Source organism: Pseudorasbora parva, chromosome 1 (assembly GCF_024679245.1).
Source record: "Pseudorasbora parva isolate DD20220531a chromosome 1, ASM2467924v1, whole genome shotgun sequence".
Taxonomy (NCBI): domain Eukaryota; kingdom Metazoa; phylum Chordata; class Actinopteri; order Cypriniformes; family Gobionidae; genus Pseudorasbora; species Pseudorasbora parva.
In genome coordinates, this window is record NC_090172.1 from 36,918,738 (window position 1) to 36,943,450 (window position 24,713).

At 38.9% G+C, this 24,713-nt stretch overlaps 2 protein-coding genes across 3 annotated transcripts; one reads left to right on the forward strand and one right to left on the reverse strand.

The window, feature by feature from the left end:
• Positions 1–10,481: 10,481 nt before the first annotated feature.
• cebpg (CCAAT enhancer binding protein gamma) lies at positions 10,482–16,287 on the reverse strand. 2 transcript variants are annotated; one of them, XM_067439930.1, is made up of 3 exons: positions 16,129–16,287; positions 14,876–15,115; positions 10,482–12,490 (listed from the first exon to the last, which is right to left on the reverse strand). In XM_067439930.1, exons 2-3 carry the CDS (start codon positions 14,990–14,992, stop codon positions 12,107–12,109), a joined length of 501 nt encoding a protein of 166 aa, XP_067296031.1. In that variant the 5' UTR covers positions 14,993–15,115; positions 16,129–16,287; the 3' UTR covers positions 10,482–12,106. The 2 variants fall into 2 exon arrangements, with proteins under 2 accessions (XP_067296031.1, XP_067296039.1); XM_067439938.1 differs by lacking the exon at positions 16,129–16,287 and adding an exon at positions 15,223–15,402.
• Positions 16,288–18,037: 1,750 nt separating this feature from the next.
• cebpa (CCAAT enhancer binding protein alpha) lies at positions 18,038–20,199 on the forward strand. The gene has a single exon (XM_067450556.1). It carries the CDS (start codon positions 18,277–18,279, stop codon positions 19,141–19,143), a length of 867 nt encoding a protein of 288 aa, XP_067306657.1. The 5' UTR covers positions 18,038–18,276; the 3' UTR covers positions 19,144–20,199.
• Positions 20,200–24,713: the final 4,514 nt, after the last annotated feature.

The window sequence follows — 24,713 nt, forward strand, 5'->3', positions numbered from 1 at the left end:
TTTATTTTCTCTTTTTTGTAAATATATAGGAATATTTAACAAAGGGTGGAAAAACTCTTTCAAATAGACAGACAAAAACACCAAATAGACAGACAGGTTCACACAGATCGCTTGCTGAAGGCTCAGAAGCTAGTTCCTGTTTGTTTTCACGGACGTTTTATAGCTTCCGGTCGATGACGTCATCACGCCGACGATCGATCTTTTTTCCGATGGAATGGTTCTACAGGCGCTTCACGACGCATTAACGCAGAGGCGTTCTCACAGCGTTTCGACGCAGCTCGAGTTCCCCGAAAGGGAACTGTACGGGGTGTTGGGAAGCGGTGTAATCACCACCTCACCCAGCATAATCTCAGAATCATCATTTTATTTACAATAATCATGCAAACTGTCCTTCAATACCCCGGTTGCTGATATGTTGTTCGACTGATTGTTTATCGTCACCTGTTCTAGCATATATAGCAGGAGTATCCAACACTGTTTTCACTGTTTTACCTGACTTCTTTGCACCTTTCCTTTTTTTCAGATCCTCCCATTATTGTTGTTCCACCAAATCAAGACATTAATAAACAGAAATTCTCAGAAAAATCCTCTAAAGATTCGTTGTAACTACTATAAAACAGTTTGGGATTGCTGAGCTCACAAACGTACTTGTGATCAGGGCGCCATCTTGCATGCCTCCCCTGGAACGCAGCACTACTCTGCTGTTTCTTGTGTGTATGGGGAAAGGGGAGGGACAGAGAGAACAGGCTAGACAAACTCCTACGTTTAAATAACATAACAGAAAATATCTGCTTGACAACTTATTATGTAGCGGGGATCAAGCCCAAATAAGCAACTATACTTCAAAAACAAGCCCAAAAAAAAAAAAAAATGCGACCTTCAACTACCAGTATTTGTAAGCGACTTTACAGAAAAACAAGCCCAAAGTTGCTTATAATAAGCAGACTTGGCAACACTGATACTGGGTAGTGGGCACTCTCAACGCAATAGCTGCTCACGCTCCTGATTCTTTAGCTCCTGCCCAAACGATGTCGCCAGCCTCTTGTTTTTTCCGGAAAGACTCGGTACAGTGAATCTTTTTTTTTTATAAATATGATAAAACTAAAGACTTTCGGAGATATGAATTATGCAGTACTACTCTATAGGTACTCAAGATTGACATGAGATTGACTGAAACTGTCTGCGTCTGAAAACCTAGGCAGCTGCTGCACTGCTTTATCAGACAATTGGCTTGTAAGGCAACGTTTTGTGCATGAAGGCACCTCTTGAAACTAATCTCGAACAGATTTCTAAAGTAGTGTGACAGTTTAATGAGCTGTAGCAAAATAGAGAGGGCTATGGGGACAACTAAACAAATATATAATTATAGTAATTTCTCGCTGTTGGTAAAAAAACTTATTTTCCACACAAACTGACTCTCAAACGCAACTTTCGTCCGCCACTTTTTCCCTTAGCTCAACTGTCACATAATGGAAAGCAGAGGATTGTGGAATATCAAAGGAAGAGAAGGAAGGTATCTCAGGAGACAGGAAGTGAAGCTAAGAATAGATTCGGACGTGTCTTGATGCCTCCCTGCCTTGAAATATGTCCTCCGAAGGCAGCATTTTTCAGGTTTCGGATGCAGGGTCAGTGTTTCACCCCCCCACCCCTTTAAATACTACTTCACATTTGCTGGTGGTAATGCCGTAAAGGAGTGCTACATGTTGCAATATTCCCTACTCTGCCTTCTCTTAAAAAATACATAAAAAAAACTTATCATCAAGGGAAAATATAGCATATAGTTCCCAACGAAAGCATAATTTTGTGTACATTCCTACATTTAAATTTTTCAGCGGCAGCCAAAACAAATTTTTGTCCCACCAAAGCCTTATTTGATGAGTTATTGTGATTTATAAATTGATGTAGGGGACTAATGCAACGTTTTAAATCCTTCGGTTTGCATGTTGGGAACCTCATTATGCTACCTTGTTAGTGTGAAGCTATTTTGAGCCTTGTTAGTGGTATTAACTAGCAATTTAATTTTACTTACCCTTTGCCCCATAGACAAGCATTATAAGAATAATCTGTTTTTAGAGATAAAACACTTTACATTCGATTTCCATGAAAATGCATCCCAGAGAACGATATACTCGGTAACCATCTGTTAATTACACTTAGGTTCATTTCTCACTGGAGTTGTCCTTTAATAATCCACAGTATTTTCATGTATTTATAATGATAATGTATAGTAAATTACCTTTTTTTAATAGTTTAGACTGGAATAAGGTGAAACCAGAACAACACAAGTTGTTGATAGCTGGCTGATAATTTTATTAAATTGTATATGGTAGAGAATTAGACTATTTTTTTTTTTTTATGCTACTTTTTAATGATTGTTTTGCAAAATAATTAATCAGTAAACCATGCAAACTGTGTAAAAACAAGGAACCAAAGAAACAAACATCCAGACATCATGAGATATAAAAATTAGATGAGCAAAAAACAAACAAACATTTATTTTACATTTATTGTCAGTACAGGGCTCACAGATCTCGCGGGGGTAGGTACTTTTAGTGTGTGTGTGTGCGTGTGTGCGTGCATGCGTGTGTGTGGATAACCATGTCTGGTCAGCCACCACCAAAGAACAATTCTGACCCAGGAAAAACCCTGACAAGTTCCTGCTATTTCCTCACAAATGCTGTTTATTCAGCATAGTGAAGACTCTCCATGAAAAATAAAAAAAACTAACAAAAAATGTCCTCTTGTCTCTACCCCTGCATAGGCTACTGACAAAGCCGGAGTGTTAGCTTTAGGGCGTTAAATTTTTTTGTCTAAACGTTTTAATTTAGCTATGTTCGTGATCCATAACTCCATCCAGGAGAGCAACGAACCTTGATAATTTGATTGATGATCAGTTAAACTTCACAGACCACATCGCTGAATAGCCCGGTCCTGCAGATTTGCCTTATACAACATCAGGAGGATCAGGTCTACATGCTTCACAAGTCTAAGCTCTTGTTTTATCCAGACTGGACTATTATAATGCTCTCTTGGCAGGCCCTCCAGCATGTACTGTCCAGCCTCTGCAACTGATCCAGAATGCAGCAACGCGAGTGGTTTTTAACCAGCCAAAGAGAGCGCACGTCACGCCTCTCCTCCCAAAATTGCACTGGTTGCCAGCTGCGGCTCACATCAAATTCAAGGCACTGATGTTTGCCTACAGAACGACCACTGGCTCTGCAACCCATACCTAAACTAATTTCTCTAGACCTACATGCCATTTAGAAACTTGCATTGTTGAACCTTGTGGTGCCATCTCAAAGAGGCAGAAAATCACTTTCACTGACCTTTACCTGGACTGTTCCCTGCTGGGTGAATGACCTGCCTAACTCAACCCGAACTACTGAGTCTTTAGCCATTTTCATGAAATAGCTGAAGATGCATATTTTATAACACTAGAGCTGTTAATACTAAATGTACTATTCTAAATCTAAATATCTATATATATACAGTGAGGGAAAATAAGTATTTGAAACCCTGCTATTTTGCAAGTTCTCTCACTTGGAAATCGTGGGGGTGGGGGGGGGGGGTGCATGTCCACTGTAAGAGACATAATCTAAAAAAATCCATAAATCACAATATGATTTTTTAACTATTTATTTGTATGATACAGCTGCAAATAAGTATTTGAACACCTGTCGATCAGCTAGAATTCTGACCCTCAAAGACGCATAGTCTGCCTTTAAAATGTCCACCTCCACTCCATTTATTATCCTAAATTAGATGCACCTGTTTGAAGTCGTTACCTGCATAAAGACACCTGTCCACCCCGTACAATCAGTAAGAATTCAACTACTAACATGGCCAAGACCAAAGAGCTGTCCAAAGACACTAGAGAAAAAATTGTACACCTCCACAAGGTTAGAAAGGGCTAAGGGGAAATTGCCAAGCAGCTTGGTGAAAAAAGGTCCACTGTTGGAGCAATCATTAGAAAATGGAAGAAGCTAAACATGACTGTAAACATCTCCCTCGGACTGGGTCTCCATGCAAGATATTACCTCGTGGGGTCTCAATGAGCCTAAAAAAAGATGAGAAATCAGCCCAGAACTACACAGGAGGAGCTGGTCAATGACCTGAAAAGAGCTGGGACCACTGTTTCCAAGGTTACTGTAGGTAATACACTAAGACCTCATGGTTTGAAATCATTAATGGCACGGAAGGTTCCCCTGCTTAAAGAAGTACATGTCCTGGCCCGTCTTAAGTTTGCCATTGACCGTTTGGATGATCCAGCGGAGTCATGGGAGAAAGTCATGTGGTCAGATGAGACCAAAATAGAACTTTTTGGTCATAATTCCACTAAACGTGTTTGGAGGAAGAAGAATGATGAGTACCATCCCAAGAACACTATCCCTACTGTGAAGCATGTGGGTGGTAGCATCATGCTTTGGGGGTGTTTTTCTGCACATGGGACAGGGAGACTGCACTGTGATAAGGAGAGGATGACCAGGGCCATGTATTGTGAGATTTTGGGGATCAACCGCCTTCCCTCATTTAGAGCATTGAACATCCAACATTACAATGACCCAAAGCACACAGCCAGGATAACCAAGGAGTGGCTCTGTAAGAAGCATATCAAGGTTCTGGCGTGGCCTAGTCAGGTCTCCAGACCTAAACCAAAATTTGGCACCCTGCAGTGTTTGCAAACCTGGTGAAAAACTATAGGAAATGTCTGACCTCTGTAATTGCAAAAAAAGGCTACTGTACCAAATATTAACATTGATTTTCTCAGGTGTTTAAATACTTAATTGCAGCTGTATCATACAAATAAATAGTTACAAAATCTTACATTGTGATTTCTGGGTTATTTTATTAGATTATGTCTCTCACAGTGGACCTGCACCTACGATGACAATTTCAGACCCCTCCATGATTTCCAAATGGGAGAACTTGCAAAATAGCAGGGTGTTTAAATACATATTCTCCTCACTGTATATGTCTGTGCAACATAATTAGCCCAATGGCCAGTCAGAAGAAATAGCCATTGGGAAGCCAAATTCTCCACTGAATTTGTAAGTCTTTGGGGTGTTTTGGGGGTGTTGGAATGGCGCAATCGTACTTATGGGGGTGGAAATCAACAAATTATTATTTATTTTTTTACCCGTGGCAACAACTTAAAAGTAGGAAAACAGTAGACGTGGCAACACTGTGCTGCATCTATGAGACCATAGGGTGTCCCATTTGACATTTTAGGTTTCAGAAGGGTGTTCGCAAGCACCCACTTTGTACTCAATATACACCCTAAATGCACTCTTTTGCCGAGCCTGGACTGATGTGACCTCTGCAGCCAGACTTCTTCCCGACAGTCAAAGCGGCATTACCTCATGAAAGTGTGGACTCGTAGGAAGACTGCGAGTGTTTAGGGTACCATTTGGGACAGAGCCTTTGTTTTACACTCGTTATTGTGGTGCATTTTGGGATTGATTGAATGTGAGTGATCTGTTCGAATCATTTAAAGACTGACTCACGAGTCACGAATCGATTCTGCTTCAGTAATCCATAATGTGACTGCTTCATTGTAAAGAACTGAATCAAAAAAGCGAATTATCCATCGCTATTCTGAACAGCTGACAGAAAATGCAAAGTATCCAAACATGTTTTGTTAAAAAATTACTGGGGAATTAAACGGTATTCAACTCTACATCACTATTTAATTAAACTGAATCTATGAAAGTTAAAAAAATATAGTCCTATTACATGTTTATATAATGGTGTTAAATTAAAGGGTGTGAGCATAATAATTTGCGTAAAAAAATATAGATACAAGCATGAAGAGTTTGAGATCCTGAGAGCACCCCTGAGAGCTTGTCTACTTTACTTTCAAACTTATCAGCATATCCAAATTGGAATCAGTCTAGCAGTATAATCACTTATAACTTGATATCTGTCAGCTCAGTCAGTTATAGATTAACTAACGAATGGGCTGTAGCAGATTATTACAGTAACCTCAGCAATGTAAATGTACCATACTTTTGAATCAGCATTTTACTATCTCTTGTCCCTAGCTATTTGCCAGCTGGAGTGACATAGTGTCTGCGGCCTTGTTACGCTGAAACCAGGTCACCAAATGCATCAGCATCTTGAAAGCTATTTTATTGAGTAACCTATTGGCTTCATGGTGAGCTTTAAGGCCTAAAAATGCAGTGCAATAGAAAAAAAATGTTTCCGCTGTAGTTACTGACAGGGCTAAAAAAAACTTGTAAAATGCCTATGACTGTGTTCATCTCCTGTAGACACAAGAGAAATATACACTAGTGAGAGAGGATGTGTCAAAATGGAAAAAATGTTTATAGAAAATGAAAAGAGGAAGATGAGTTGTATGTAGTACTTGGTGTTTTGCGTCCTTCCTCTCTACTGGGAAACTGTCTGTTTCAATACACGTCATACATCTTATCTCACTGAACAGGGTACGTACTCACATGCACACACCTAAACATGTCCAGAGTCCAAGTACAAAATGACACACCTTCTTACTGTCATTCAGAGCATCAATCTTCTATCTTTTTTATTTGCCTCCAAAGTTTTTTTTGTCAGCAGTTTTTTTTAATTTTATTTTTTAGAATGACTGAGGTTCTGTTCATGTTATTATCAATAAGTGTAGAAAATCATATTGTAATCATTTCGATAATAATTTGGTCTCTAGCTTGGCTTGACAACTCTGACCCAATTCAGTTATTCCTTTCAATAGTAGTTTACCATGTGCTTGACTAATTTAGCTATGCAACATTGCATAGGTATATCACCCCAACATGCAGTGCTATGAAACAGAATAGTCTACAGAATTATTGGCATCAGTTTCATAGCCATAATATCTTATTAGGTATAAGCTCTTTCTATAGCCCAAAACTGGTTGCCTGCTAAAACTAAACATGTTGAGCCTGGTTAGTACCTGGATGGGAGACCTCGTGGGGAAAGCTAGGTTGCTGCATGAAGAGGTGTTAGTGAGGCCAGCAGGGGGTGCTGAACCTTTGGTCTGTGCGGGTCTTACCACCCCTGTATAGTGATGGGGACACTATACTGTCAAAAAGCACTGTTCTTCAGATCAGACATTTAAACAAAGTTCTGACCTTGCTTGCGGACATTAAAAAAATCCCGGGAAAAAAGAGTAGGGGTTTAGCCATTGGCCTCTGTCCATCGTGACGTCCTAATCATCCCCATATATATATATATATATTATATATATATATATATATATATATATATATATATATATATATATATATATATATAGTAAGGAAAATAAGTATTTGAACACCCTGCTATTTTGCAAGTTCTCCCACTTGGAAATAATGGAGGGGTCTGAAATTGTCATCGTAGGTCCACTGTGAGAGACATAATCCAAAAATAAAAATTTAAATTCAGAAATCACAATATATGATTTTTTAACTATTTATTTGAATGATATAGCTGCAAATAAGTATTTGAACACCTGTCTATCAGCTAGAATTCTGACCCTCAAAGACCCATTAGTCTGCCTTTAAAATGTCCACCTCCACTCCATTTATTATCCTAAATTAGATGCACCTGTTTGAGGTCGTTAGCTGCATAAAGACACCTGTCCACCTCGTACAATCAGTAAGAATCCAACTTCTAATATGGCCAAGACCAAAGAGCTGTCCAAAGACACTAGAGAAAAACTTGTACACCTCCACAAGGCTGGAAAGGGCTACGGGAAAATTGCCAAGCAGCTTGGTGAAAAAAGGTAGCCTGACAAGCCAGCATCATGCTTTGGGTGTGTTTTTCTATACATGGGACAGGGTGACTGCACTGTATTAAGGAGAAGATGACCAAAGCCATGTATTGCAAGATTTTGGGGAACAACCTCCTTCCCTCAGTTAGCATTGAAGATAGGTCGAGGCTGGGTCTTCCAACATGACAATGACCCGAAGCACACAGCCAGGATAACCAACGAGTGGCTCTGTAAGAAGCAAATCAAGGTTCTGGTGTGGCCTAGCTGGTCTCAAACTCTGTGTGTTTCAGCGACAGGCCAGAAACCTGACTGATCTAGAGAACATCTGTGTGGAGGAGTGGGCCAAAATCCCTCCTGCAGTGTTTGCAAATCTGGTGAAAAACTACAGGAAACGTTTGACCTCTGTAATTGCAAACAAAGGCTACTGTACCAAATATTAACAATGATTTTCTCAGGTGTTCAAATTCTTATTTGCAGCTGTACCATACAAATTAAAAGTTAAAAAATTATACATGCACCCACGATGACAATTTCAGACCCCACCATGATTTCTAAGTGGGAGAACTTGCAAAATAGCAGGGTGTTCAAATACTTATTTTCCTCACTGTGTATATATATATATATATATATATATATATATATATATATATATATATATATATATACACACTGATTGCCTTCATCACTCTTTCTCCTCTCAACCAATAAGCCAGTGTGTGGTGGCCGTTCTGGTGAACTACAGTTATCCAGGTGGATGCTGCACATTTGGTGGATGCTGCACATTTGGTGGTGGCTGCGGAGACAATAAGGGTATAGGTTTCAGAAACTTGCACTGGAACCCATTTTCAAAAGTTTGCATTTTAGGCCCCCAAAACGCTGTTGTCCTGTAAATAAACATCCAGAACGCTTTAAGCTGAAAACGGTGCCATGTAAACAGTCTGGCCATTACAACTACAATATTGATTAAATGTTGTAAAAAAAATTAGTGCTGGGCAACGATTAAAGTGATTAATCGCGATTAATCACAGTATGCGCAAAATTCAATAATGAATACAAAAGTGCTGCTATATGAACACGTGCAATAACATGGTTTGCAAACACTGTAAACAAATAAGGTGCTTTTTACAGCAGTTAAAATGTAATAACAGTTACAATATTTCTTGTAAATATCAACTTAAACATTAATTTAATCAAATTAAATTAATTTGGTTGTATGCATATATTGATTCTGTAGTAATATTCTCATCAGTGTTCTGTCAGCTTTTACATAGGCCGACTTAAATCTGCATATTTGTGATATTCACCCCAGGGCGTTATTTAATTTTATAAAGGCCATTTTTTAAAATCTTATTAAATGTATGCATCATCTTTCATGTTAAATTATTACATTTGATTAATAAATTCAGTTATAATAGTAAAGACACTAGGCTGTTACCAATCAAATTAAATAATTTAAACTGCAAAAAATACAGCTGCAATAAATAATTTTATAAGATGTTCTAAATAAAACATGCAATCATACTTTTAAACATAACCGCAAATAGGGGGCAGCAAGTGATCGTCTTCATAAGTGAGTCATTGAGTCGTTCAAATGATTCATTCAAAACGCTGAATCATTTAGTAACAAAACACCACGCTGAATGTTGCTTTCTTTTGGAACTATTCTCGTCGGTGAAATCATGGGTGAAATGGAACAAAAAAGGTTGTTTGGATCTAAAATTTAAGTACCTTAATATTAATTAGGCTATACTTGTTTATTGAACTAGGCTACACCATTCATGCTACACAATTCACGATTGTAAAATCGACTTGTGTTATTAAAGGGGGGGTGAAACACTCAGTTTCAGTCAATCTCATGTCAGTCTTGAGTACCTATAGAGTAGTATTGCATCCTTCATATCTCCGAAAAGTCTTTAGTTTTATTATATTTATAAAAGAAATATAGGCTGTACCGAGTCTTTCCGGGAAAAATTGAGCGTGGAAATCCGCGATGTTGTGAAGCTTCCCGTCATTTCTGCTTTCAAATCGGTTCAATTGCAGCGCTGCCTTCCCGGAATGCTGTGCTGAAGCGTTGAAGTCACTCAACGTCACCCATAGGAATAAAGTGGAGCGCGGTACGGACCATAACGACATAAGTGTTCACGGACGACTGGATCTGCAGCTTGAGAGAGTGTTTATGGGCGTGCATTTCCTCTCTTGCTCTAGTCACGCGCGCGCGCACCCTTCCGGGAGAAGAGCCCGTACGGCCCATACAAGGACCTTCCGCTCTATCGACGTCAAGCCGACCCATACTCGAAAAAAACTCTCCGAAACTTGTGAGAAACCGGAAGGAGTATTTTTGACACAGAAATACTCTATCAAACGTCCAACATTAGTTTTTGAAACTTTGTCTATGTTTAGGATGGGAATCCATGTCTTTAACAGTGTAAAAAGCTCAGTATGCATGAAACAGCATTTCACCCCCCCCCCCCCCCCTCTTTTTATTTTTTTTACATTGATTCATTCCTAGATTTTTGTAATTATAAGATTGTTTGTTTGTGATAAGATGGAATGTATTTTTTGCTCAAACCTATAGCGGTAGCTCTTATGTTTAAATTGAATTCTGGTTGAGAGAGGTGTTGAAAAGCATATATATATTTATGTCCAGTTCTGCTGACTGCAGCGGGACACTGTGCACTGCAGACACCTCAGCTGACTTGGTAAATGAATGTCTAAGTTTTGTGCCCCTCCTCACAGTTATTACAAACACAAGGAATGCATTTTGTATTCAATTTTAATTTACAATGCACAAAAACCCAGTATACATTATGTAAAAAAGCAAGTTGCCCAGCAACCCTCATAAAATATGCCAATCAAATATTCATGAAATATTGACTTTAGTCTCGTTTTTAAGAAGTTTTACACAATAACTTTATTTTAGCCCAACCTGATACAACAATACAAAAGTATGCAGTTGCCGATTCGCTATTCCTCTAGAGCATAATTTTTAATTAGTTGTTTAAATAGTGCTAATCATGCATTGCCTTTCATGCTTTTTTAAATGTTTAAAACTCCAGGTATAGAAAATGAAAATATACATTAGAATTAAAGATGCTTTAGACATCTTAAAGAGATTGCCTTATCCTCCCATTTTTAATCTTCTCTTAAACAGGAATATACATCTTAAAGGCTGTCTGGTGAGGCTATGACGCATAGCCTGAGGTACAAAAGTCTATCTACAGCGACTCCAAGAACACACAGCTCTATGAGAATCAATGAGGGCAAAGGTCATGGGGCTATTCCATTAACTTTTAGTAACACCTGCTGCCACATATGTAAATTCACACATACTTCTCTGAGACTGGTCAGGGAAAGAAAATGGCCAAAATTTGAAGTAGTTAGATTAAATGCATCTTCGGATAAGGAACTTTTCAGTATAACGCATAATTTAATAAATTTGGGGCACATGAGGTGATTGATGACTTTAAATGTTCAGCACCAGCCATTCTCTTATCTGCATCATCAACAGTATTTACACAGACACAACAGTTACTGATATGAAATAAGTTTGTGTTAATTTAGCTACCAACACCCAGACATACAGGCTAGAGCTAACATTCTACTTCATCTCTCCTTCTCCACCCTTGTTAGAATTGGAGGCTTAACTGTAGGGATTTAAGGACTACTGGTAATGCAGACACTGTCTGGAGTCTGATGCAATACATTATGTCTGTCTACAGTCTGTTACCATAGATACAACAGTGTATTTGCTATAAGACACGGCCAACAAATAAAGAGTTTGAAACAAATAAAAAGTTTGAATCGTTTCAAGCTGACAGGCAAAAAAAGCAGGAATACAAAACAGCTACTATTTGCATTCGGCGATATCCTTACTTGATAACATTTTTGGTAGCCCTACTTCCAAGTTATAATGAATAACGTTAACAGACTGCGGTACTGTCTATTAGCTCGGTTTTTGAATCTTCAGTGTATCTTCAGACATTAGAGTGGAGTAAGTGAGCATATTTACTGTCAAATCTTTTTGGCTGGATTTCAAATTTGCTTTCACAGTCCTCCAAGATATTGCAAAGTTTCAAGACACTGAAAGATGCTGCTTTACCATTGAAAAGCAGTTGTAAAAGTTTTCCAGCACATCAAATCAGAGAGTAGGTTGGACTTTCTGTGGTTGCTATGGCCATAATGTTCTGCATGAAATACAATATGAGAAAAAGAAACTGAATTTGAGTGTACAAACAGAAGACACAAGAAGTCAAACACTGCGGACAGTACACATTCCAGGAACAGGAGGGAAGAAAGCATAATACGATTAAGTAAAATGATTTGCCTAGAGAGCCTCCAGAAAGCCCACAGCATTGCACACTGCAAACCAACATCAGGCCCTCACTGGCTGTTGTTACTGCTGTTGTTGTTGTTGTTATTGTTGCAGAGGTCTCCGGGGCCGCCACCAGAAGCAGGGGGCTGCACGTTGTCTGCGAGGTTGTGAGCATGCTCTAGAAACAGGTCTTTGAGCACACTCAGTTCTTTGCTAAGCAATTTGATTTTGGCCTCCAGTCTTTCATTCTCCTCCTTCAGCTCATTGACACGCTGCTGGGTGTCCTGCGCCTTCTGCTTGCTCCGCATGCGGCTCTTCTTTACGGCCAGGTTGTTGCGTTCTCTCCTTTGGCGGTATTCGTCGCTGTCTTTATCCATATTAGTCTTCTTCATTTTGCTGGGCGGCGTAGCCTTACCCCCACCTCCAGGACTCACTGGAACTAACTGAGGAACCTGTCAGAATTAAAATAATGTCATGCATGGTAATAAGAAACAACAACAGCACATCTAGTAAATGGATAATTTGTGGTTTACATAGGGCTGCACAATATTGAAGAAAAATGCGATATGCGTAAACTTAAACTTAGTTAAATGCAATATTCAATATGATAAATTCTTTAAAATAAATAATATTTTAAAAAATTAATTATATAACCAACGTACATGTTGCACATTCTTTTTGTGAGAAGGAAGCATCCCTACAAAGTGAACAGCAGTGTTTTACTGAAGAATAACATTAAAATTAAGTGTGTTCACCTAAGATATAACTGACTGTTTAATTGAATTCTCACCAAGATGGCCAATTTTGTGTGTATTTGCCCATAAGCTGCAGAAGAGAACTGAATTCAGGATTACTTGCTGTCTGAGAGACTTCAAGGGAGTATTTCTCTTACTGCATTTAATACTATTAAGGCGCTGTCCCAAATGGCACCTTAAACCCTTGCAGTCTTCCCTTGCATCGCCCCCCTAAACCCTTGCATTGGGACTGGACTGGTAATCTGGCATACCAGGCATTTGCCGACACACAATTTTTTTTTTTTGTACCACTGACAACATGCAGCGACAGAAGCCCATTGGTTTGTCTTCTGAATTGACAAGCCGAAGCGAGAGAGGCCTCCCCTCCATATTAGGTGTTTTTTTTTCTATTTATTTATTTATTAGTAGGTTATTTGAATGTATGGAACTGCAAAAGGCGAATATCCCCACAGCGCAGCCGCTGACGAACGTACACTGTGTTTAAATACTGCTCTATACGGCACTTTGACTCCGAATTTTGTTTTATACAATCGTATGATACGGAAACATTACAGGTTCTGTGTTGAATCAGCTGAAAACAGCCGCAAGCATGTAGCCTATTCATGATGAGGTAAAGTGGAAAACACAAATACACACAAACGTTTCGCTTTAGCAGAACCACAATTTACATTGCAGCTAACAGTGAAGAAATATAGTGTTTTAGAAGAAACATTTATTAAAAATGTTGCTATATTTCAGAATATAAATCACTTTTATAGAGGCTGTTTTCATATTTTCTACATGTGAACATTTTTTTTACTTACAAATATAATAGTTTATTATATATGTTTTATATAGTTTTAGAAACCATATAGCCATATAATGCGGAGCAAGGTTTTTACAGTCTATGTTTTTTACCCTGTGACTACCATGATCTTACATTTAAATGAAACTGGCCTACAGTTAAACTACAGTCTATAAAACAGCTTTAAAGTCTGGATCCCATGAATTAAGAACAAAATTTTTTTTTTCCTCTTTAAAAGTTTTATTTACTTTTTTAATAGATTTAATGAAATTTAATAGCCTCATGAAAGATATATATCAGTCTTACTTAAATTATGTGTTAACTCTTACAAAATATTATTGTTCAACCCAAAAATGTGATCATTTACTCACCCTAATGCCATTCCAAACCTAAATTAATTTATTTCTGTGTAGCATAAAATAAAATTATTTGAGTCTTTTTTTGTTCATACTATATTCAAATGGTAGCCTAACCAAAATGGCTTGGTTGCCAAAATTCTTCAAAACATCTTATTTTGTGTTTTACAGAAGTCATACCGGTTTGGAACGACACGAGAGTGAGTAAATGATCACACCATTTAAAAGAAGTAAAATTACTTAACTGCATCCTTGCTCAAAATCATCAGTGCTTTACTGTCAAGTGCATTTCTCTGTGACAAAAAAGCAATATTAAGTTTATCTGCATTTGCAGCAAATTCGATAATATCTATCATTATTTGTCCTTGTCCTAGTTTAATTTATATACGCCAATTTAATGCCCCAACTCCAGCGAAAACATTCATGGGGAACTCATGGGCCGGATGTGCCAGAGCTGAATTTTAACCCCAGTCCAGCCCTGATTGGTGGCACATATTGACCGCAAAGGGTGTGCTCGCGAGCATCCATCTGAAACTTAAAATGACAAATGGAACACCCTACAGTCTCGTGGACTTAAAGGACAAGCAGCCATTGTAAGTTCACAAGACCGAAAGTGCATATGAAGTGTGCCATTTGGGACAGGGCCAAGCATGTAACACGTATGTAACAATCACGTGTCCAGTTTACTCTGTGTTGACCTAGAATGTTTATTTTTTTGGTAATCTTTTGGAGTATTAAAACCATGCAGTTATGCATACAAACTGTTGTGATACGCATATCGTGATATGTACAACCACAATATTTGGATATATTGTACAGCCCTAATAGATACCATGATTGAAGTTCTGCAAAATTACACAATGCAATGCTTTGATCTAGGCTTTGGAGTCATTAATATTCATAAATGCAAGGGTGAATGGGTTAGCGTGTTGATGTGTGTACCTGCTGTAGTCCTGCAGCTCCTGTGGGGTTCAATGCACTATTATGAGGCTGATTCTGTATAACACTGACACCGTTCTGATCTGTGTTAGATATCTTCTGTTGCAACTGCTTGTTCATTTGGATCCACTTCCACTGTCTTTCTCTCACTCTCGCCGACCTACGTTGTCGGGCTTCGCAGAGCTGGAGTTGGTATTAGCTGGTATTGTGTGAAGCTGAATGCCACAAAATGCAGCCGTGTGCCTGAAAACCAGAGTGGAGAGAAATTAGTTAGACAAGGTACTCTGCACACATCAGCATCATTCTTCTCCATCACACTTTTACATATTTTGTTGGCATACAATCCCCACCTGAACAGATGCTTTGGGCAAAAAATTCATTATTTCAGCAAAATGCTGCAACACCTGAAAGTCGGATCAACCGCTTGTGCTCATCCGTTAGCATTGTGTTTTTGTAATCCGACCGTGCTGCCATGTCAATGTGCATATGTGGCAAATTTTCTTTCTCTCCTATGAGCGCGAGCTCAAGTGTTGCCCGCGGTTGCATCATCGCTCTCGCTCCCACCCGCTTCTTTGTACACGGGAAAAGGGAAACTCCGTAGTCATGCAGAACTATGCCGAGCTAAAGTTAACATTTTAAACCAACACTAGAGTAGTGAGGATACGGTAAAGAAAATTAAAGTTTATTAGTGAACATTTTAAAGCCGGACATTATTTTGTATGTTGTTTTGAGTGATGACAGGCTGGTTACATCATACACGGAACTGTGGGAATGAAGGGGAATACCGCTGACTTACTTTCTACAACAGTGTGCCTACATTCAAAATGGCAGCAGATCCAGTAAAGTGGTATTGCATTATATCGCGTTAAACCATGTAAAACAGCCACAATGTTGACACGAGTGTTACTTTAGGTCTAGGTCCGTAGCCAGTTGGATCGACTGCAGGTTAGCAGGTTGGCTAAATAGTTGGCACATTCCTAACCATGACGTAAGGCGTCTAACAATGAACCGAGAGCTCATACAGGCGGCTTTCTACATAGAAGTTACGTGAATGAAGAATAACGATCAACTGTCAATCGCAATCATGTTTAACCGTGGGCCATTAAGCTTTCCCTGGCCTCAGATCCGGGAGTTGAAGCTATTTTGCAATCGACTGAGCGGCACGGATCCTCTCAGTTAGCGAGCCAACGGTTAATTGACAAAAAATACAGCGGTACAGACTGTCGAATTTCTTACAATATCCTCTGAAAACTTACCTTAAAAACGTCCCAGGCTTACAAGTCGCCCAATCGAGTTAATAAAGATTTATATCCTCTTTGTTCACCGAAAAATAAGCACAGATTGAGGTGTTATTGTTTGGTAAAGCGGCGCTGGGAGTATTGCGAAATCTTGTGACCATGTAGGGAAATCTGCTCTCGCAACCAATCAAATCAGAGGGTTGGGAAGACGACGAAATGTACACTTTGTTTGACATGTCACTAAACCAATCAGCCTGCAGTTCTCGGTTTGGGGAGTTTTCATGCGTCAGATCAGTCAAGAACACCAAGGTAGTGCACTTTAGCTCTCGGTTCATGGGGCTGGAAATTAGAAGTATTAAAAGCCATTACATTTGTGTTCACAGATGCAAATTATTAAGATTCATACAAGCGACAGCCAAGCTAAATAAAGTTTATATTGGAAATAGGCTACTCCAGATGATTAATTTTGCACTGTTCGCCTATATATCTAGGACGACGAGTCAAATCTTCCACTTTATTATTATTATTATTATTATTATTATTATTATTATTATTATTATTATTATTATTAATACATGTAGGCCTATTGTGATTGATAGGGCTACCCACCATCAACAAATGAAACATTTATTAAATATTATGTTAGTGTATTGTTTGGAAGTCTTGCATTAGTCTACCTAAAATCAAAAATTTCCATAGATCATCTTGCCCTCCAACATATTTTTTAAACTATTGAGAGGTTTTTGGTAACTTTATTTTTATTTGTATTTTTTTTATTTTTTTATGGTATAGGACATGTAACAACCTGCTATATGGCTCCAAAACAGTATGTCAATTTCTAATTCAGTCATATGAGGTAGCTAAATTAAAGCAGACCAAAATAAATCAACAGAAAAACGTAATTTATAACAGCATATCTGTTGCTGCCTCTCGTGTCATTCTTTTGGTGGTACGTGCCAGGTTCGCGCTGCAACAATAGAGGGAGCTCCCAGACTGCTCTCGCTCTGATTAGCTAACTTCAGCGCATGCTGTTGTCAAGTTGCTGTGTGCTCTCCGGCTTCTCTCAAACCGTGTGGTGCAGTTTGTTTTGACAAGGTATTGGCTGCATTGCCTACTTAATATTGTTCGCAAAGATTCTCCTAATCGCGAAGAAAATAATGGATTGCAGCATACAGTTTGTCATGTGGAAATAAGAATAAATGCAACTACAAAAAACAAACAAACAAACAATTATTAATGCACAAAAACACTTTTTGTGGCTGTTTTCTTTTTGTTGTCAGACTTAACGTGGAGGCTATTCACTTGACTGTAAAATGTATCAAATCAATTTAATATTAGTCTAAATGGTGTGTTTAATATTTTTCAAGAGGCGCCTGAGATATAAGTTTTCCCCCCGTTTACTCTGTTATTTTTCTTTCTCCCTTTTATCCCACAAAAGAATTGTAGTTATAGAACAAGTTTTCAACTTTAGTCATTTGTATTATGCTACGAATACATTTACAACCGCTGTGCCATTGTAATCTGTCTCATGCTCGTTTAGTCTGCGCTCACCTCCACCTCCCTCTATGAACGTCTTTATCCCAGTTGAGAATTTTGAACATGCATTTTAATTCACAACACATCTAATGCAGTTAATACAAGACCTTTTGAGCATCAAAATCAAAATGAATAATTCTCATAATTCTCAATTTATATTTACAATAAAACATTTTTATTGTCAAAAATAATTATTTATTTTATATTTGTTTAATTTATTATGTGAAACGATCGCAAATTATTTCACCTATAAATCAATAATAATGACATTTCTGAAAGACCAGGTCGATATCAGTGCGCGCGTTGAGCTCTCGCTCAGAGAATACGCACGGAAGCATTAGGACCCAGAGCATGCCCGCCCTCCAAACTCCAAAGCGTATATAAGTGCGCTGAGAAAGTATTTGACAGATGTGAAGCTCACACGCTGATGGTGTAAGTGTCCTATTAAAGAAGATTCTGTGTGGCGTCTCAGCCTTTAAGCTCTCATTCACTTTAACGGCCAAGCACAGCCACGACTGGCTGCGCGCTCGCCTGTGCAGAGAACTTGGAGCCAGCGCGGCTTTCTCCGGTACTGAGAACAAGCTGGATTCCCGGAGCTCTTCACCATGTCTGGCGGGTTTTAGATACTCCATGGAGCAAGCAAACCTCTACGAGGTCGCCCCACGGCCACTGATGACCAGCCTTGCACAGAGTCAGCAAAACCCCTATATGTACAAAGACACCGCTGGAGACCTGAGTGAAATCTGCGAGAACGAGAACTCCATCGACATCAGCGCCTACATCGACCCATCTGCCTTCAACGACGAGTTCCTGGCTGACTTATTCCACAACAGCTCCAAGCAAGAAAAACTCAAGCTGGCGAGTGGAGACTACGAGTACCCCCATGGTGCCAATGGCGCACCGGGGGCCCCACAGATGTATGGCTGTCTGAACAGCTACATGGATTCCTCCAAACTGGAACCCATCTACGAAAGCCAGGCACGAATGAGACCTGTGGCCATCAAACAAGAGCCCAGGGAGGAAGATGAGCTCAGCCACTCGATGCCACCCACATACCACCACTCTCAACACCACGCGCCGCATCTATCTTACCTGCAGCACCAGATCGCGCACTGCGCGCAAACCACCATGCACCTCCAGCCGGGCCATCCCACACCTCCCCCGACGCCCGTACCCAGCCCGCACCACCAACACAGCCACCTGCCAGGGGGCTCCATGAAGATGGGCGATCGAGGGAAAAACAAGAAACAGATCGACAAGAACAGCACCGAGTATCGGCTGAGGAGGGAGCGCAACAACGTAGCCGTGCGCAAGAGCCGGGATAAGGCGAAAATGCGCAATGTGGAGACGCAACAAAAAGTGATCGAGTTGTCGGCGGATAACGAAAGACTGCGCAAGAGGGTGGAACACCTCACGCGAGAACTGGAGACATTACGGGGCATCTTCAGGCAGCTCCCCGACGGCTCGTTTGTCAAAGCCATGGGTAACTGCGCCTAACGGAACGAGCTGGTCTTTTGAAGTAACTTTTGCGTGATTTTTACGTCTGCTGGATAAACGCTGACACATTCTGAAAGTGTTTCTTATAGGAGCCAGGCAGCTGCGGTATACATGTGCCTTTTGTACAAAAAAGAAAAAAGAAAAACAGAAAAAGACAAAAACAAACAAACGATAAGCTCATCTCTTCATACATTTGGACTAGCTTGATGTAGGTGTAGTCGTTAGAATTCGTTAGCTACGCGAAACATATCAGTGCAGCTAATGGGCAAGATTTCACCCAGTCAATCTACTTTTTATGTTAAGTTACCAGCTTTCCTACTACCCCTTGCCTCAATGGGTTACATACAAACATTAAGCGACAAAAAACAAACAAAACAACTTTCCTGCCATAGCAGGCAGTATTTCCACAACACCTGTTGCTGCACAACATTCACTGTATGATATTGTTGATACTCTTTGCAGGGGGTGGGGCTGTTTCATGGACGGCAATAGACAAAATGCCAAAGCATAGGACTGGAACTCATTGGTTTTTACTGTGGACTATATGTCATTCATAATGCAGACTGTATGCACTATGTCGTCCAAACGCGACCTGATGAAGCGCATTGCATTGTGAACATTTTGCCATGATTCGGGTACTGATCTGTAAAACGCCTGTCAGTATACGCTTTTAGAGTAAACGCTTTGTATTTATGCAATATGATTGATAAAAATGTGAAAGGGTGCATATCTCTATGCAATGTCTGTTGCTGTCATGAGAATAATTCCGGTGGACGATCACCGTGTGCTTTCTCACTGGTTTTGCAGTGATGTCCTGTCTTGCTCTGTAAGCGTGTGCATTTCATGTGAACTTTTTTTTTGTTTGTTCTTTTTTTGTTGTTGTTGTACAACAACAACACTCGAGCAGAGACCGGTTTCAGTGCCTTTTGAGTTTTGCTGTCTTCATCGTCATCACTGATAGGATATATTGGACAGAAATATACAGCAAGGAAAAGGAAGCACTTTTTTTTTTTTATTTTTTTTTTTTTTACAAACGGCATATTGCAAATGTTATACGAATGTTTAATATGTTTCAGTTTTAAAATGAACATTATATATAAATATAAATATATATATATATATATATATATATGCTAAAATGATGAATTAAAACATTGTCTTACACATGTCTCATCCATTGCCTTCTCATTTTGAGCAGTTTTGCAACAATCTGTATGTTTAGCATATGTGTAAGTATTTTTCATTCATCTTACTTCGTGTCTTAGTTTGTCGCGCTCATTTCTAGTATAATTCCCTTTGCCGTGTGGTCTCTTCAGTTACTGTGTAGCGTCAGCCCAAAGTGTTTATTTGACACATATTATTCGCTCGACACCGATAGGTGGCGCTCGAAAGACGTTTAAATCCAACATGCACATATATGTTTGAAAGACGTGCGAGTAACACTGGAAACCAGAACTAACCGGAATAAGACAAGAAAAAAAGAAATATGTTTATAGGTTAAATGATAACTTCTATATAATTTGTCTTTTACGAATATGAGGAGGTGTTTCCAGAAGGAATCATTCAGCTTTAGGTCTTCAGAGCGCTAAATATTTACAGTGAACTGTTGCACTTTTCATAGAATTCACATTGAACACATTGACAGAGTCACTGATAAGAACTTGTGAGTAGCACTTTCATTGATTAATGCCTCAGCCCTCAGCTCTGAATTGATTGAATTATCCTTAAATTAGATAGTGTAGGGTGCTTTGTCTTTATTTAACTTGAGTACACTTTTCATAGCCAAGAGATAGAGGAAGAAAGAGATATTCACTCTGACCCGTGGAGACGTGTTACACTAGATTGTTGTCAATTGACATGCTTTCAGATTATCAGCGGTGGAATGATTGAATCAATGAATCACTCAACCCCCTTTCCAAACCTCTGTTGCTGATAGAATGATGGCACACAAGGAATCTGCCTCAGCCAGGTTCAAGCATAGTTGTTAGGCCAACCTTTTCAGCCTTGACTGCCAGCTCTGTTCTGTGGCCAGCTCTTTTTCCTCATTCAGCTTCACCTGTGAATCATCTTCTTTGTCTGCTCTGCTTCTATCATAAATCAGAGAGAAGTTTCCGTAAACTTCCAGCATACTAGATTATGCAAAATTGAGGCCAAAGACAAATCAACAACCTTTAAATCTGCCTAATAATATTCATTCAGAATTGAATGAAACTTTATGGGGAAAGTCCTAATGTGCTGATGAGACTCATCATACTTTATGGCAAAACCATACCGGAGTCTGAGCAACAAGTAAATATTAGAATATTAAGAAGTTTAATTATTTAGGATTGTTTTAGTTATGATTTTGATAATTGTTTTTTCAAACAAAATAAAATATAAAATATTTGTAAATTAGCCTGAATATAAAGGACGAAAACAATACTGAGCACCATGATAAGATTAAATTGTTTAATTCTGTGAGCATAAGGTAGTCTACACCATAGCTATAATGATAAATGCACAGATGAATGAGTCGTTGGAAACAATTTCGGAATTTTTTGTCAGCTGATGAATGATAAAAACATTGACAGACAATCAGAAATCAACGCAGTTTTAAAGAGCTCGAGCATTTAAACTGGCAGATGACATAACTGCAATGTTTGTTTATGATAAACAGAACATCATCCTTTGTAGAAGCCTATATAGATATAGTTATAGTTATCTTTCTCTTTGTGAACAGGCCTTTCGAGTCTATTGCAGCAAGACTCGCTTTGCATTGAATTAAGTGCTTTCTGAGCGCTTTCATTTAACCAATCCTATGAAGAGAAGTATTTTATATTTAATCTATGTGATCCCATTATTGGATAAAAAGCTATAGCATATGGTGCAACAGAAGCCATTTCTTTTCAGGAAACGTGTGGGAAAAATGTTGGTAAGGCGAGTAGATGGCCTCTCTCCTCTCTGAATGGAATACATTAAAGCATCACACTAAAACCTGGATGCTTCCTTTGCCATCTTATTTCCTGTATAGCTGTGAGAATTCTCCAATGATTCACTTTCGTCTTCTCTCAGTCCAACATTTTACATGTTTGAGAAAAGCCAAATCTAACTTGACGTGTGCTTAATATGTACTTTTGTGCTCTGCAGCTGTGTTTCACGTTCGCTTCGTTTCGATATTGCAAATTCCTTTGCTGGGGTGTGTTGTTTTTAACTCTGGTCAAGGACCTTGAGAATGTCTAAGATGATATCAATTGAAAATTACTAGAGCCAAGTGAAAAGTTGTGTGTGTGTGTGTGTGTGTGTGTGTGTGTGTGGGTTTTATCAATCAAAGAAAATGCATACAAAAAATTATCTGTAAAAATTCAAGCCAATTACTCTAGCTGGAGCAAACTTGATATCAAACAATTTAGCATACAGTTGTCATTGTTTTCTCATGTGGATATATTGGAGTTAATTTGCCAAAAGCTAAACAGTATGCTAATTTAGCATCTTATCATTTGCCAAAGACGTACATGAAAACAAACAATATGATTAATCCAATACAAATACATGTGTGCACAAGTATGCATGCAAGTCTGTGTGTTTAACTGCATTATTTGATAATACACTCTTATTTGTCGTCTGACAAAAGTTTAACCAGACCTTTGAGTGAAACTTCAAAATCCAGAAACTTGTCTGTGTCTCTCCACACTCCAGATTCTCTCCTTCAAGTGAGAAATTCGTATGCTCACATTTGAGTTTGAGGTTCTTGTATCCCTTCATTATTGATATGATTTAAAACTCCCTGTCCAGTGCTTTCACCAGCTGCCAGCAGGCCCAGAAATTTCACTTTGGGCCCAATAATAAATATACCCCACAAAAACCTGAGCCTAGTGCAATAGAAGGAATATATCACTGTTTGTTTGCTTAGGGATGGTCGTTAGAATCCTGGAACCTGGACTTGACGATTGCCAAGACAACCAAGAAAAACGTTAAACCACACATTTAAAAAAACACCACTCTCTGTCTTTCTCTGTGAATTAAGTAAACGCTTTAGCGCTTTGCTGTGAGAATTATCAAGATGAAGATTGATTGCAGAAAAACAGGGATCGATGCATTTTAAAGTTAATTGAGTAAAAAAAATTCAGCAAGCTCTAATTTGCTGTTTTGCTTTACGTCTCATTTACGCCTGGCTTGTTTTCTGTTCGGGAGAAGTTGGCGACTCTTATTTTTAATCCATACCTCACTGCAATTTACTTCGCTGTAGTGTTGACTATGTGTCCCTCACTGCCAGTAGTTTACGTGACCTCTCAGACTGCTATTGGGATATAGTGTGAACTGACCACTTGGTGATTTTGAGGTCCCAATTTTGATTATTATATTACAAGCAGTCTAAAAATGCAATGATAGCGCTACCGAACTGAACCACTCAATGCAACACCTTGGATGGCACAGATTGCATCTGACCCAATATAAGTGATGTTTGGACCAGCCAAATCTCTTTTGCATGGTATGAAGGGCTTCACTTTTGGGGTTGTGCATGTATAATGATCTGCTGTGAACCAACGGGTAGAACAGCTTTGCCACATTGAGCATTTGGCATCCAATACAGTGCATAACTAAAAACAGGCAGTTTGAGGACAAGGAAAGATTACTGTAATTTAGCATGCAGATTGCCAGGGCCCTTGTGGGACAGTGATCCATGCCTAGCTATAGAAATCTCAATTATGAACAATTATCTTTATCCTGCTAGTCATTACTCAATCATTACATCCATTTTTGCTCATGTCTTAGCAGGTCACATGATTAGAAATTGCTCTAAAAATACATTTAAATGTAAAACAAACTCAGTTCTGTGTTTATTTTAGATTTTATGCTATGAATAATATTTTACATGTCATCAACTTAAACCCTTAAGTGTGTGCTATACATGCTCTTGAATCAATCCAAGAAACAATTTAATAATGGTTTGGTTTTAAACAAATTGACCAGAACAATAACTGGTTCTTTTTTAATTTTAGGAACATTTGATTGCCTGGTGTAATTTTCCATTCATTTATATGTACTTTATATAAGAGTTTTTAGCTAATTTAATTAATTCAAGTAGTAGCCTACTTGTTACAGAATAGCACACTCTTGACAAAGATTAATGAAGAGATGTTGGTTTTTTGACAGGAGCAATTGGGAATGCAGGGGAGTATATGCAGACAGAAGAACAGTTTGTGGATGAATAATGAATGGTACTGACAGATACTGTTTTGCAGGTGTATTGAAGATCTTGGATGAATCGAGGGAACGAGCACACACCTCGTCATTGTAACAGTTTCCCTGGACAGAAGACGCTGGAGACACTTGGGAACAGGAAGCTTTTGGAGAACCGCTGGAGATGCATAGTACAAGTAAAGAATCCTTTAATCAAAACCAGATGCTGGTATCTGAAGTGTGTGCTTACTGCTTCTATACAGAGGGTGATTAGTGAGTGGATGAGCTGCATGTGCGCGTGATCAGCATTAATTACAGGTGCACTATGTAACTTTTCCGTCCGCTAGAGGTCACCTATTTAAAACAAGGCGTAGTTTGATCACGGCAAGTTTGAGCTCAGCATCTTGGGA